The sequence below is a fragment of the Hippocampus comes genome, unplaced genomic scaffold, assembly GCF_001891065.2.
Source record: "Hippocampus comes isolate QL1 unplaced genomic scaffold, H_comes_QL1_v1.1 scaffold174, whole genome shotgun sequence".
Lineage (NCBI taxonomy): Eukaryota > Metazoa > Chordata > Actinopteri > Syngnathiformes > Syngnathidae > Hippocampus > Hippocampus comes.
The window spans coordinates 4,120,090-4,134,799 of NW_017805983.1; the positions used below are offsets into that span (position 1 = coordinate 4,120,090).

The window sequence follows — 14,710 nt, forward strand, 5'->3', positions numbered from 1 at the left end:
GGAGGTTAGGGGTTAGGGTTGTGGGTTAGGGTTGGGGGTTAGGTTTGGGGGTTAGGGTAAGGTTTGTAGTTAGGGTTAGGGGTGGGGCTAGGCTTGGAGTTTAGGATTGGGGGTTAGGAGTTAGAGCTAGGGGTTAGGGTTGGGGTTGGGGTTAGGGTTAGGTTTGGGGGTTGGTGTTAGGGTTGGGGTTAGTATTGGGGGCACGGGTTAGGGTGAGGGGTTAGCTGGAATCAAACCCTGCACCTCTGCACTGGGAGGCTGGCATGCTAACCAGTCGCCCACTGTGCCACCAGACACTCTTTCTCTATAGATAAAAGCAGGTTATCTTGAGAAGTGAACAAAAACAGCAGAGGTCTCGGAAGTGAAATGAATCACTGATATCTCATTAACAAACAACCAAACTTGACCATCAGAATTCATATATATATATATATATATATATATATATATATATATATATATAAACTGCTTCAGACAACAAAGTGTATGCAGGAAAGTGGTGAAGATTGCACGATTGTGTGTGTCTCATGTGTTGTCTTGTATTATTTTGTCATTTTTTGTTAACTTTTCTTTTGATGGCGGCGCGGACACCCGCAGCGGCTCCTCTCGTTTTATGTTGAGAGGGAAGAAATTTCATCTGTGCTGTATGTTACACATACGTACAGCACATTTGACAATAAAGTTGTATTCAATTCAATATATCCAGTTCCTATTTGTAACGTTATCGGACATTTCCGCTGCAATGCAGTTTTTACAAACTGACATAGCAACATTGATTACAATGGTGAATATTTATTTTCTTTCAATGAACACGTGGTTACATTTCAAGTTTTGATTGGCCGAAACATCGCTTAAATTGGTCAATACAGCTCTAGCATGGTCTTTTACCTTGCATGCCAGTCAAGAGATGAACATGTGACCACGCTGTAAACACAAGTACCCATCTCCCTCATGCAAATACAGCATCCTGTACAACGCATGCTCGAATCAATACATTTACTAAGCTCCAAATACTGTACTCACAATAATGCAGCATCGCCGTTTTTTTTTTGCTCAGCTTGTTTGAAAGACACGCTCAAGTCAGACGCTCGCAAACACACTCACATGATGTGTTGCTTTGTTTCCCTGCCTCACAAAACGGGAAGTGGTTTATGACTGAGGGATTATGGGTAGAAGAGTGCAAAATGTGTCAAGTGTGTGTGTGTGTGTGTGTGTGTGTGTGTGTGTGTGTGTGTGTGTGTGTGTGTGTGTGTGTGCGTGTGTGCGTGCGCGTGCGTAAGGGAGGTCATGTCATAGCTAATCTTCTAATGGCCTATGAGGCATAACACCCCCCACCCCCAACCCGATTCAGTGGCAGACCCTGACAGACGCTGTTGTGACAATGGGACACTTGTGTTACTGTAACCCGAGGGACATCTGGAAGGGTGTGTGTTGCAGAGTCATACTTTGATGTTGCAACGGAGCAACAAAGACAACTGTTCCAATGAATTACAACAACATAAGTGTTTATATTTATCGCATTGTTTTTTAATCATTTTTATTCACTTTTCACTCTGCTGTACTTTTATATTTTTCATGCATCACGCCACACAAAGAACTGTCTGGCGTAATGTCATCAAAATGAATGGGAAAATCTCTGAATTGTTTTACTGCATAATGTCAAATAAATAAATAAATGGATAAATAAATGCACCATGCCCATCTGTGAGCCACGGTTGAAATAACTGAATGGGCTCACCAATCTTCATTGATTAACAAGATGATGGCTCCGGGCCGGCACACTGAAACCAGAAGTCTACAAGAAACATCTTGTCTGCCAGTTCCAAGAAAGATGCAACTGGGCTGATGAGTAAATCCTTCTTCATGCAGCAACCTGCCAAAACAACAAAGGAATTCATCAGGGAAAAAGGTGGTGATTGTTGTAGATTGGCAAAGTCGATATCCAGGTTTTAACCACTGCAGAGCCTGCATTTTACCTGCCAAGAAGGTTTTAAAAAAACAACAACTTAAAGAGGCTGCGGTGAAAGCTTCACAAAAGAAAAATGCAAAAATACAACAGTTTGCTGACGGACGGTAAATGGATCAGAAGCGTCATGCAGTTCTTGCAACTTAATATCAAGCCTTATTCGCTTCACTCAAATTGAAGTCTACCTGTTCCAAAACTTTTGCGCACCTAACAATTTAGTGTATTACTGTATTACAAATATTCTAAATTGTGTAGCCAATCCAGTAAAATTCTGTAAACGAAGAACCAATCAAATGAATAACCAACTACTGACCTCTTATCCATATTCATCTGTTGATGTCAAAGCCAAATGTTTTCACTCTATTGAAAAAAATGTCTCAATGTAACCGTACTTTTGGACTGGAGTGTTTAGAAGCATGTACATATCATTGGGCCATTAAGGCCTCTGGTTTATGAGGTGAGAAAAATATGCGCCCCCTCCCACTCGCCTAAAAACACTCCTCAGTATTAAAGTTGTCTCAATCAGGCTGAGATGAATCCTCTTTTTAGTCGGACGTTAACTCAAAATGTGCTGTCCCATTTGGATGAGCAGGCAGTCAAATGGTTAAATGTGATGTAGCCCGAGGGAACACGTGTAGAACAGTTAAAGTTGCCTTAGCAATACCTGCACTGACAAGTTCAACCAGCTTAGTCACTTGGGGGCTAGAATTTCATCAACCCCAAAAGGCTCAATGCACAGAAAAGCGGCAATATAGAGCGGATCACCGCGTGCACAGGTAAGCGCACACAGTCGTGTCTTCAAATATTACGTTGTACAGTATCTACTTTTTTTTTAATAATGCGCTCACTCTCCCGTCAAGCATCAGCTTCATTGTTTACGTTTCGAAGAAATTCTGTTCAAAGTAGCGGTTCAAATATTGAATGGGACACAGCACTTTACTCAGTTGCTGCTTCCTCCATCATTTTAAGTCTCGTGTTTATTAAGTACATACTTCCGCAGTGGACATTGATGAAAATGCACAAAAAAAACAAAACCCTGACTCAATCAAACTGCAAAGACAGTGAATTACATATGTCAATGCGTCGCTTATTAAACAAGTGAGAGTTTACTTCCAAACAGTTCCGTTTTTCTCAAATAATGCTCACGTTGTTGATAGATTATGATCTTGATAAGGACTCGACCTGCCATCTTTGCTCACTTTTAATGTTGAACAATGTGATAACATTAGTCGGACTATTTTCTTGATGCACTCAGTAAATTCATTTCCACATTTGGAAAACGGAGCCTTCAGAAATTCAAACAGATCAGAAGTTGACACGTTGCCTTTTGCCCGAGGGTAACTCCAAAGCTACATACATACCGCACAACCGTCTCATTAAGTGCAGTGTCTCCGCTGAGGACGTTACGTGCGTAAGTCATTGCCTGAAGTTTCTTAATTTTAATTGATAAAGTTTAAGGATTAATGCTTAGCTTTGACTCCATCGACAGCTAACTAATGTTAGCACGCTGCCGTGTGTTGAACACTACTAGCTGTTAGCTTATATCACAGAAGCGCAACTGATGAGTTGAATTCACACAAAGAGTTGACATTAACAATCAAATGTTACACACTGCTGTTTTAAAGCTCCAATTTTTGCTTGGCAGTTTTTAGGAATATAAAGAAGCTTAAAGTTAATGGCATGTACTGTCATTTGGATGTCATAGTCAAATTTTCACTGCAACTCTGAAAGGATGTAGATTGTTTTGTGTCAGTTTTCTTCAGCACAGCCAGATCAGTGTCTACAGCTATGGAACAAGCCAAAGAAATTACTGCAACAAATGGTATGTATTTCTAGTATTTATCTATTGTAAGACATCTTACAATGAACCAATTTAACACTGACTATTAAGAAATGAACAGCATTTTTTCTTTTCTTTTTCCTCATCCTATTTTTGCTTAGACTGGAAAACAGAATCCGACCCAAGACAAGCCGGTTGGCTATTTGTACAAGAACTTCTACAAAATAACAAAGATTCAAAAACACTTTGTCTGACCTTGGACATCAGGGACGACAAAGAATCGCAAGACCGGGCTTTAGTCTCCTTTTACAGGAGAGACTACATTCAGTGGGCTTCTCCCCTTGAATGCAAACTTCAAGGTAGTACCCAACGACTGGACGTAATATAATCTGCCCCGGTTGGATGGGAGTTTAAAATGTTTGGATATTATTTCTTATGGGCGTGGGAGAATCCCTGTGGGAATATTCTGAACTCTCCTTTCGATGCCAGTGTTGTATCGTGAAGATGAACCCGACGAGTTTAGACCAGTGTTTCCTTTCTTAGTTTATTTTTATGCTCATCCCTAGTCAGCACTGACGTCCTCTTTCATTTCAGATTTTAAAATAATGTGTGTTTCTTTTTCAGGTGACATTGCAACCGGAAGTGGAGTTCAGCGCCACCTGATGTCGATGGTCATTTTCAGGCTTACCAGTGGATTCCATGTGAATTTAGGTTGCACACAGCCATAAAAGCACACAGAACACTGCCATAAATGTAACATACGTAGCTGAAGCTCTTGTTACTTTGTTCTAGTTCATATTTATAAAAGGTGCTTTATTTAGGTGTTTGATTTTACTCAGTGGTTTACACAAGCGAAAAACTTTCCAAGGCTCACAATGGCTTTAAATTACAATTAAAATATTTTGTCATTTTGGAGGCAGAAATTCGGGGCAAGGGACACCATTTCACCTTTAGAGATGGGTGAAGTTAAATAAATAAATAACCCTGTTATTTTAATCAAACTAATCGCGATTATGTGGCATAGCTGTTTTGTTTTTTTTACTGCAGTGCTAAACTGCAGCATTTTTTTCCCTCCGCTTTTGCAGGAAGTGCAGCCATTACCAAGCTCTTTGAAGGTGAGCCTGATCATCTCATCCCCTCCATATCAGATGGACTTCTGGACAACAACATGTTCGCTATGGCAGGGCGTATTATTGGCCACTCGTTTTTGCATCACGGGCCAAGTTTTCCAGGACTTAGCCAAGCCATTATTCACACCCTCTTTGGGGGTTCTTTGGAGACAACTCCGATAACAGTGCAGGATTGCCCAGATCTTGATGTTCGTGACATAGTGACAATGGTGAGATGCACCGTGACATGAACTAGTGGCCTTCCTTGAGTTATTGCTTGATTTGTTTTTAGACCTTAGAGCTAGTGCGATCATTTTAACTCGATATCCAGAACAATAACAATCATGATCAATTAAAATTATCGTGCATACACACGCTTGTAAAAAACACATGCTGGTCGTTTTGTTTTTTTCTAGCTCAGTGAAGATGACGAAATAAACAACCTCGACACCATCAATCAGCTCTGCGTGCAATGGAATCTCCCCACACCTAATGATGCCAACAGGAAGTGGCTCTCTGACAAGCTTCTTTTCCATGCGGTGAAATAAATGTGCCACTTTGGTTTCTCATTTCCGACGATAGTCGAACACACATTAAGTAGACTTGCGCCTCTGTGTTCACGTTGATGATGAATTAGGGTCCTTAAGTCCTTTGACAAGTGCAAAATAAATCTAAGCTTGTTATTATTATTACTATCATTACTACTAGTAGGAGTATAAGCATATTGAACTCCTGCACATGAGGTATGGACTTAATTGTCAACCTGGAAGACATACAGCCTCAAACTTTTTATGCCGGCTGCCTCACATTGCAAACAACAGCACATGTTAAATCTCAGAGCTTGATGTGACCACTTAAACCACACCATCTTCATACTGTGTTGCAGAGAAGAGAGTCTCAGGCCACCAAACCCGACATTCTGTACGCACCGACTGCAGAAATCTTGCACCATAAACATTGTGGGCAGGGCACTGTTCCCCTTCCTTCCCCCCAACCGTGCTCAAAGACTAGTAAATACAAATCTGTATTACCATTTTTTATATCCACACACACACACAGATATATATACATAAAAAATACAAAATTGGGTATTTGAGAAGTATTTCACACGTCAGCAATTTCCACCACAATTCACTTGCTTTCTCTGGGCTGTACAGCTACCTTGCTGTGAACATGATGTCATGTCTTTGAACTGCAGGTGATTGAGCGAACAAGAGATCAAATCAATCAGTTCCAAAGAGGCCTGCAAGACACAGGACTGTGGCCGCTTCTAATTCACCGACGCGAGATCATCCCTATCCTGTTTCCCAGGGAGGCAGAGACCCAAGTCACATCTCAGGTTGGGAAGGAAAGATGTTTCATTTTTGTGCACATGAAGCATCGGAATGGGATGGGGTGCAACCCAGCCAAATACGAAGATGAGCATGCCCTGAGAACAAATTAGTAACTCATTCCAGATGCTCTTGGATTGCATCACATGGCCTTGTTCCACAACCGTCATCTTTGAGGAATATGAGGCGGTCCACTTTGATGAGCGTGATCTTGAGGACACATCGAGAGTGTCCAGCTTTTTGAAAAACTTCATTGAAACCGGTGTGTATCGCTCCAGCAAGTGAACATCTGAAGCGACCTTCCAAGTGGTTTGAAAAGATTGTTATTTATTTTGAATGCAGAATCTTCAGATGAGTTAAAGAGTCTCATTAGGTTCTGGATCGGATGGGAGGTGCCAGCTGCAGAAATGAAGGTGGAAATAGTAGAAGGTGTGCTTCCCACAGCTGTAACATGTTTTGAGAAGCTGAGGCTGCCGAGGCACTACACAGAGTACAGCAAATTCCGACTGGATCTGCGCGCATGTATATCCAGCAGTTGGAGTGGCTTTGGCTGCACCTAAATTAACGTGTACAGAGAAGGGTGGAAACCAGAAGTGACGACATGCGTGAAAACGCCATCGGTCCATTTCCCGTGTGATATTTGATTTTCAGAGATACGGCGCCAGGCTGGAACCTATGACGACTGATTTACAGCAGACAATATTTTATGTGGGACATTCAACGGCCCCAGTGAACCATAACCTTACCAAAACTTGTTTCTGGTGTAATTCAATTTTACTGTACTGTATTTGAAAATATGACATATCAACCCATTTTAGAAGTAATGAACTGTAGAATGAATTTGGTCTTCAGATTTTGAAGAGGTTTAAGAATATTAATTTTTAACTGGTGCCGAGCACTAAAAAGGTTTGCGTTCACTTTCAATGTCTGTTCATGTTAAAAGCGGGTAGACTGATTCTATGGTCTCTGTAAATACATAATAATTGTACAATATGTATGTAAACAAATTATTTATTAATGTATTCCTTCTTATTTCTCCTTTTCGACTGATAAATTTGATATGTGTTAATCCAGACCTTTGGGGTGATTATGTCATTTTTGTGGTGAATGACTTGTGAGCAGGGAGATCTGTTCCACGGACACTCAACACAATGAGTTGCTTCTCCATATGTGCAAAGCAACGCTTCGTAGCACATACAGGTAAGGAAGGATTTGCCAAAGGAAATACTATAACGGGTTTAACATTTACGATTGACAATCCAGTGATTTTTTTTTTCTAATGGGAAAAATCACTCTTGACAAGCTAATCGCTCAGGATTATCTTTCAGAGACATCCGATCTTTGGACCTCTGCTGACTTTGAGTGAAAGTGAGGTAGAATGCATAAATTAGGCCCAATTGTGTGTGCACAAGTTGTCTTGAATCTACATGTATTACCACAAATGACCACTCGAGGGTAGCAAACTCCCTCCACTACCAATTACTCCAGCAAACAGTTTTACATTCAGTCTGACTGACCTTTTACGGCAAAGACCTTTTGAAATTGTGTAATAAAACACCGAGGTTGGAATTGATCTGTTGCTTTCAAGAGTCTTACAGTTTGTCGAAATTAATTATGTGTTAAAGGTCATCTTATCGAAAGAGGAAATAGAACTAACTGCCACATTTCATAAAGGACAGTATACATGCAGTTTTTAGTAGGGTATACCGTCCCTGTGCAAAATCCTTCCAATACAGTTTTCACAAGCAAACCTACAAAGAGAAAGAAATTTTTTTTTTGGTCTACCCCGTGTCGTTGTGGCATCTAGGCATTTTGAGCAAAAAAAAAAACCAACCCAATAACAATTTTCTATCTTCACACGGAGGGAAAAAAACCCGACACAGGTTTCCTCCTCATTGCCGTGCTCCTCCCTCAGCGACCGAGTCAGAAATTCATTTTTCCTGCACTCGGGTGACTGGCTTTGAAGCGGCAACAGAAGGCAGGCACCTCCCTCTCATCAGAGGAAGTGCAGCAGCAGAGCTCCTTATCGCGTGTCAGACTTTCACCTGTCCTTCACCACTGCTGACTGACAGAAACTTAAGGTACGTAACACTTGAAATCCAAAAGCCTCCTCCTGTCATTCTATTTGCTTGCCAATGCATGATGGGTAAACGCCCTCTGCGGTTGGAGTCGGGCCAGCCGCCAGGCAAAACTACCGGGTTTTGAGTATGCAAAGACGGAAGAGACGTTGTCGGTGCTCGACCGCCTTAAAAAGCGCGCAGTTAAAAAGCAAAAACACAGGAGTGCTGAAGTAAAGAACCCACTTCCGTCAGAGGCTACCACAACTATCGCATGTGTGGGGCTAATCGCTCAGGATTATCTTTCAGAGACATCCGATCTTTGGACCTCTGCTGACTTTGAGTGAAAGTGAGGTAGAATGCATAAATTAGGCCCAATTGTGTGTGCACAAGTTGTCTTGAATCTACATGTATTACCACAAATGACCACTCGAGGGTAGCAAACTCCCTCCACTACCAATTACTCCAGCAAACAGTTTTACATTCAGTCTGACTGACCTTTTACGGCAAAGACCTTTTGAAATTGTGTAATAAAACACCGAGGTTGGAATTGATCTGTTGCTTTCAAGAGTCTTACAGTTTGTCGAAATTAATTATGTGTTAAAGGTCATCTTATCGAAAGAGGAAATAGAACTAACTGCCACATTTCATAAAGGACAGTATACATGCAGTTTTTAGTAGGGTATACCGTCCCTGTGCAAAATCCTTCCAATACAGTTTTCACAAGCAAACCTACAAAGAGAAAGAAATTTTTTTTTTGGTCTACCCCGTGTCGTTGTGGCATCTAGGCATTTTGAGCAAAAAAAAAAACCAACCCAATAACAATTTTCTATCTTCACACGGAGGGAAAAAAACCCGACACAGGTTTCCTCCTCATTGCCGTGCTCCTCCCTCAGCGACCGAGTCAGAAATTCATTTTTCCTGCACTCGGGTGACTGGCTTTGAAGCGGCAACAGAAGGCAGGCACCTCCCTCTCATCAGAGGAAGTGCAGCAGCAGAGCTCCTTATCGCGTGTCAGACTTTCACCTGTCCTTCACCACTGCTGACTGACAGAAACTTAAGGTACGTAACACTTGAAATCCAAAAGCCTCCTCCTGTCATTCTATTTGCTTGCCAATGCATGATGGGTAAACGCCCTCTGCGGTTGGAGTCGGGCCAGCCGCCAGGCAAAACTACCGGGTTTTGAGTATGCAAAGACGGAAGAGACGTTGTCGGTGCTCGACCGCCTTAAAAAGCGCGCAGTTAAAAAGCAAAAACACAGGAGTGCTGAAGTAAAGAACCCACTTCCGTCAGAGGCTACCACAACTATCGCATGTGTGGGAGAGAGGACGGCTCATCTTTGTGCTGACTTTACATTTCTACCTGTTTTCGACTCCCATGAAACGCTCATGCTCCTACTTGTTTCTCATCTCCCAGCCCATTTCGAGAAAAACAATGTCAGTCACGTCTCCGATGACGTGTTTCAATACCTCCAGGAAGGGCTTTGAACAGTCATTCCCCCACGTTCACTTTGAGCAGTCAAACAAAAATTAGCAGGCCAGTTTTTAGGACGTTTCGTGGAGGAGGGAAGTAGGAAAAACATCAGATGCTAAAAGAACCAAGTGTATTTCTGTCATAGGAAAGAACTTTTTACAGGAAACCTTTCGCATTTTGTTCCAATTCATTTTGTTTCCAGTTAAAATACATCAAAGACCAAAATGGTACAGGAAGTGTTTGGTTTGGCCTTTAATATTTACAAATTTCCAATCACATTGAGTCACAAGAAGTGACTTTGAAATGAAGCCAACAACATACAATACTATTGATGCCAAGCTTGTATTGTTGTATATTTTTATTCAACGCAAACACAGGAGTATGTTTAATATTACATTCATATTTAGAGGTTACATATATAAGATACAGTCCCAAACAGCAGGAATACAAGACAGCCTCCAAGTTGTGCCAGTCCTGAAGTAGAATACCACCCCCCCCCTCCCCAAGACCTCACCAAAAAATTCATACAACATATTTCCTGTGCGGCAAAACATTGGCATCAGCCATAATGACATCAGACAGAATGGAAGTGATGCAGGGCAAAACAGTGAGTTGATGAGGCTGGTTATCTTTCATTGCGAGGAATGTGGGATTGGAAAGATGAGAATTGACTGTTGAAGTCATTGTGGCTTGAGAGCAAAATACAGGCAGGATGCCAGCATACTTCACATCACATCAAACTATTCCAAAATGTTTTTTCCACACAACCGCAAGCAACTTGATTGCAGTCCTTAGTGGAACTCTTTTGCCTTGTCGATTGGCAGCAGTAAAATGACGGCATCTGGACTCAGCCAGACAAAGCAGAAAACACAGAAAAATAATTCCACTTATTAAAGTAAGTTTCTTTCTTAACCTGAAGAAAGTCCCGCATTTGTTTTTGTACTTATTATCCACACAGTCTACCGGCATTTGTGCACAGTTTCCTAAGTAATCTGTACTCATTTAAATAACACTAATTATAAGATGTTTCTGTGTCCGTGCATGTATTCTTTGGCGAAGGATGAATTTAGGAGGAGGAAACCAGTGTGGCCGTTGTAAGAAGACTGTTTACTTTGCAGAGGAGGTACTCTGCGACAGTCGGAGATTCCACAAGTCCTGCTTTTTGTGCTGTGAGTTAACTCTTTACTATCTAACTAACCGACTGCTTACCCCTCCTGACGTGGGAAGGAATATTTGAGGACATGTACACGGTTGCATGGACACAGCTTGTAAAATGATGACTTGCCATTTGCATGCTAAAGTGGAAACATGATATAGGATGTGACCATTGGCGTAAAAATGATAATCGGTCAAGTCAACACTTAGGCTATGTTGCCAGGAGAGCACGTTTGTCCAGAACAGTGCTGATGTACTGTCAGGTGGAGTTATGTTCGCCTTGTTTTAGTAATGCTGACTTGGTTTCGTGTTCACGCTGGGACTGCCATGACAAATGCTCTAGCACGTTCTAAATCTCACCGGGCATTCTTGGCAACCACAGCCATGTCAATTCCACCAAACTACTTTCTATCCCACTTGTCCCGTTTAGGGTCACAAGCAAGATGAAGCCTATCCCATTAGACAAAACCCAGACAAGACCTTGAGCTGGTCGTCAGTCATGACACCACGGCAGTTGCATGAAAACACCTTCACTGGGCCCCCTCTAGTCTGGTTCACTCATATCGTACCAAAGGCTGAATCCCCAGTTGCAAGTGAAAGAATTTGTTGGGTGAGGTTCACCCAGACAGAATTGTGATGATGTTATTTGTGTTTCCTTGTCGCAATGACACATTCCTTCAATGGAATTCACATGAAAACAAATGACTGCTCCATGAAAGGACTTGCAAAATCCACAGCAAAAAGCTGAAAGATGATGACTGGCAAAAGAATACGGGGTGTATGATTTTTATGTTGCATCTGTTCAGTGGCGTGTGGGAAGTGTTTAGACAGTACAACGGTTGCTGTTCATCTGGATGAAATCTACTGCAAGTCATGCTACAGGAAGAATTACGGGCCAAAGGGTTACGGTTTTGGTGTTGGAGCAGGGACTCTGAACATGGACAAGGGCCAGGGTCAGGGTATCACCCATGAAGAGTGAGTACTACCAATTTAAAAAAAAGCATAATTCTCATCTGTTTTCAAGATTTTCAGTCACATTGCACCTTATTCCCCGTTTAGACCTGCTCCTCATCGCCCTACCACCAACCCTAACCCTTCGAAGTTGGCTCGCAAGTTTGGCGGGTGTGAGAAGTGCCCTCGTTGCGGCAAGGCTGTCTATGCTGCAGAGAAAGTGATCGGCGCAGGCAGCGTAAGAAAGAATACACGTAGGCAGGCATGCAAAACGATAAATGGCAATAATTCACGTTCTATTTAATTGCAGTCATGGCACAAGACTGGCTGTTTCCGTTGCGCCACGTGCGGTAAGGGCCTCGAGTCAACCACAGTTGCCGATAAGGATGGAGAAATCTACTGCAAAGGTATAACAAAGATCATATTCTGTCATCCAAACAACTACGTATGACACGGTCAAATCGTTTTTGTATCTCAGAGTATTTAAACTCTCAAATTGCACGCCCGTTCAAAGTGATTGACAAGCAGAGCTGTCATGAACACAAGACGACAGCAGAGGGCGCCGTACTACTCACACACGTCAATAACAGGGCGACTGAGTAAGGGACATCAAATGAAAGTTAGTTAGCTTTGTGAACCACTGCACTATCAATGGCGCACGAACACTGCTGAAAAGATGTTTTGGTAAAATTTAAAAAGCAATATTAACCCCCCAAAACGAACATGATCCACTTACTACTGGCACCAAGTGAATATACAAACATGCAATTGGTCAATAGTATTTAAAGGCAGGTTTTTGTTGTTTGTATTAGCCAAGCAGCATCTGTGACCTTTGAACTAAACCTAATTTGAAAAGCCAAATGTCCTCATTTCTCCTACGGTTGCAGAAAAGGGTACGTGAGGTTTTACTGTTCAAACAACATGCTTAGCTTTTCGATATGTAGGTAGGTAGGTATTACAAATACAGCATATAGACTCACTGTTCATAATCCAAACCGAAGAAAACGACGACGTATTTGTAAAGCAAGCCGTAAATGAGAGGCACAAACAGGGATTATGGATGTATTTCTGACACCATCGTTTTGCCCTACAGGTTGTTACGCAAAAGACTTTGGCCCAAAGGGTTATGGATATGGAGGTGGGGCCGGAGCCCTGCCACTCACTCAGTAGGTGGAACCAGCGGAAGAAAAATGGCATCAGAGTGATTTTACAGCCACTTGACACATACACCCAACCAGCCACAACATTCGGTCCACCTGCACTAACCAATCTAATGTGATTGTATGCAAGAACTCTATTAAAACGAGACCTCTGTGCAGCTGTTTCAGTATGGGGTCATGCATTTTTTCATAATGCTAAAGACACTGTCAAGTGGATACATCTCTGAGAGAAAAACAAAGAGCCAAATTTTGTAGGTCTTGCATCGAATCTTGCTTGATGCTGCAGGTGTACCAAATATTGGGTTGAATGGATCTGGATTTGGTGAAAGGCCACATCATGCTGTTTGGTTGTCATATATAATTCAAGGATTCAAGGAAATTGATTGTAATACGAGCACACATTTCCCCACGAGATGGCAAGAAATGCTATCCCCGTGAAGATCATCTTTTTTGCAATATCAAAACCGATTGCACAATATACTTCATGTGTGACATTTGGACAATTATTGCTAAAGGTGAATAAAGCTAAGGATTAAAAAGTACCTCTCTTTTTTTCCCGAATAAAAAAAGACATTTCTCATGAATGCATTTTTTTTTTATATATAAACAATTGCCTGTCACTGGAGATTGTGACAAGCAGTACCAATGGATTTTAACTGTAGGTGTATATATCAATATAGTACAGGTGACCAACAACTGCAGCCGTAACAATACAATATCCATCCATCCATTTTCCGATCCGCTTTATCCTCACAAGGGTCACGGAGCCTATCATAGCCGTCTTCAGACAGGAGGCGGGGGAACACCCTGAACCAGGGCACACATAGACAAACAACCATCCACGCTCACACTCACACCTAGGGACAATTTAGAGTGTTCAGTCAGCCTGCCATGCATGTTTTTGGAATGTGGGAGGAAACCGGAGTACCCGGAGGAAAACCACGCAGGCCCGGGGAGAACGTGCAAACTCCACACAGGAAGGCCAGAGCCGGTATCGAACCCACGACCTCTGCACTGTGAGGTTGACGTGCTAACCACTGGTCACCGGGCCGCCCCACAATACAATATAATAATCGATTTTTATTGTCATACTATATAATAGATTCCATTTTAGTGAGTCGATGGTGCAAACGTGTATAAAGAAAACATACTGAAACACTGATACCGGAGATACTAGATCTTTATGCTCTAAAATGGATTCTCAACTCAAAACACTTTTTAAATTCAGTCATGTGATTATTAATGAGCAATATCATTAACCGGGACACCGTGGAAAGTCACTGAACTATTGAGTAATTTAGTCTCAGTCGGAAGCCGTATAGTGGCATTATTGAGAAGTGCAAGAAGTCATATGTGTATGCAGCTAATTCAGCTCCAAAGAGCCAAGGCGAAGATTGAAAAAACAGGAAGGAGTTGTGGCAACACAACAAACTACCAGGTTAAACCAGGACACAGAATACACCGCGAGGCATTTTCAAAGAGGCATGCAGAAGTGGACAGCAGTGTGTGGGGTTCCTTGTGAAAGCAGGCAGGCACTAACTACCCAGGTACAGATGGAGACAATGTAGCCCCCGCTATTTGAGTTGTTCAAATAATAAATGTGGTTATGAAGTCATGAAAAAAAAATACGTGCTTCAAATACAGTAGCTGCATGATTTTTTTTTTTCCGTCTTGGAGTGACAATGTGTGTTTCACTAAAATAATCTCACAGACAAAACAACATAAATT

General features: G+C 41.9%; 2 protein-coding genes across 12 annotated transcripts; both read left to right on the plus strand.

The window, feature by feature from the left end:
* The first annotated feature begins 2,421 nt into the window (after nucleotides 1-2,421).
* Nucleotides 2,422-7,259, plus strand: LOC109528382 (uncharacterized). Of its 10 annotated transcripts, none has more exons than XM_019890878.1 (10): nucleotides 2,426-2,742; nucleotides 3,730-3,788; nucleotides 3,908-4,105; nucleotides 4,371-4,457; nucleotides 4,832-5,085; nucleotides 5,272-5,394; nucleotides 6,054-6,194; nucleotides 6,313-6,448; nucleotides 6,529-6,615; nucleotides 6,838-7,259. In XM_019890878.1, the coding sequence occupies exons 1-10, from the start codon at nucleotides 2,567-2,569 to the stop codon at nucleotides 6,870-6,872; spliced, it is 1,296 nt and encodes a 431-aa protein (XP_019746437.1). In that variant the 5' UTR covers nucleotides 2,426-2,566; the 3' UTR covers nucleotides 6,873-7,259. The 10 variants fall into 10 exon arrangements, with proteins under 10 accessions (XP_019746438.1, XP_019746437.1, XP_019746435.1 ...); XM_019890876.1 differs by having other exon boundaries at nucleotides 2,428-2,742; nucleotides 6,719-7,259; XM_019890877.1 differs by having other exon boundaries at nucleotides 2,433-2,742; nucleotides 4,832-4,861; nucleotides 4,931-5,085; nucleotides 6,529-7,259.
* Nucleotides 7,260-8,115: 856 nt separating this feature from the next.
* Nucleotides 8,116-13,555, plus strand: LOC109528384 (cysteine and glycine-rich protein 1-like). 2 transcript variants are annotated; one of them, XM_019890886.1, is made up of 6 exons: nucleotides 8,116-8,267; nucleotides 10,776-10,885; nucleotides 11,678-11,846; nucleotides 11,931-12,060; nucleotides 12,133-12,229; nucleotides 12,916-13,555. In XM_019890886.1, exons 2-6 carry the CDS (start codon nucleotides 10,777-10,779, stop codon nucleotides 12,990-12,992), a joined length of 582 nt encoding a protein of 193 aa, XP_019746445.1. In that variant the 5' UTR covers nucleotides 8,116-8,267; nucleotide 10,776; the 3' UTR covers nucleotides 12,993-13,555. The 2 variants fall into 2 exon arrangements, with proteins under 2 accessions (XP_019746445.1, XP_019746444.1); XM_019890885.1 differs by lacking the exon at nucleotides 8,116-8,267 and adding an exon at nucleotides 9,154-9,305.
* The last annotated feature ends 1,155 nt before the right edge of the window (nucleotides 13,556-14,710 follow it).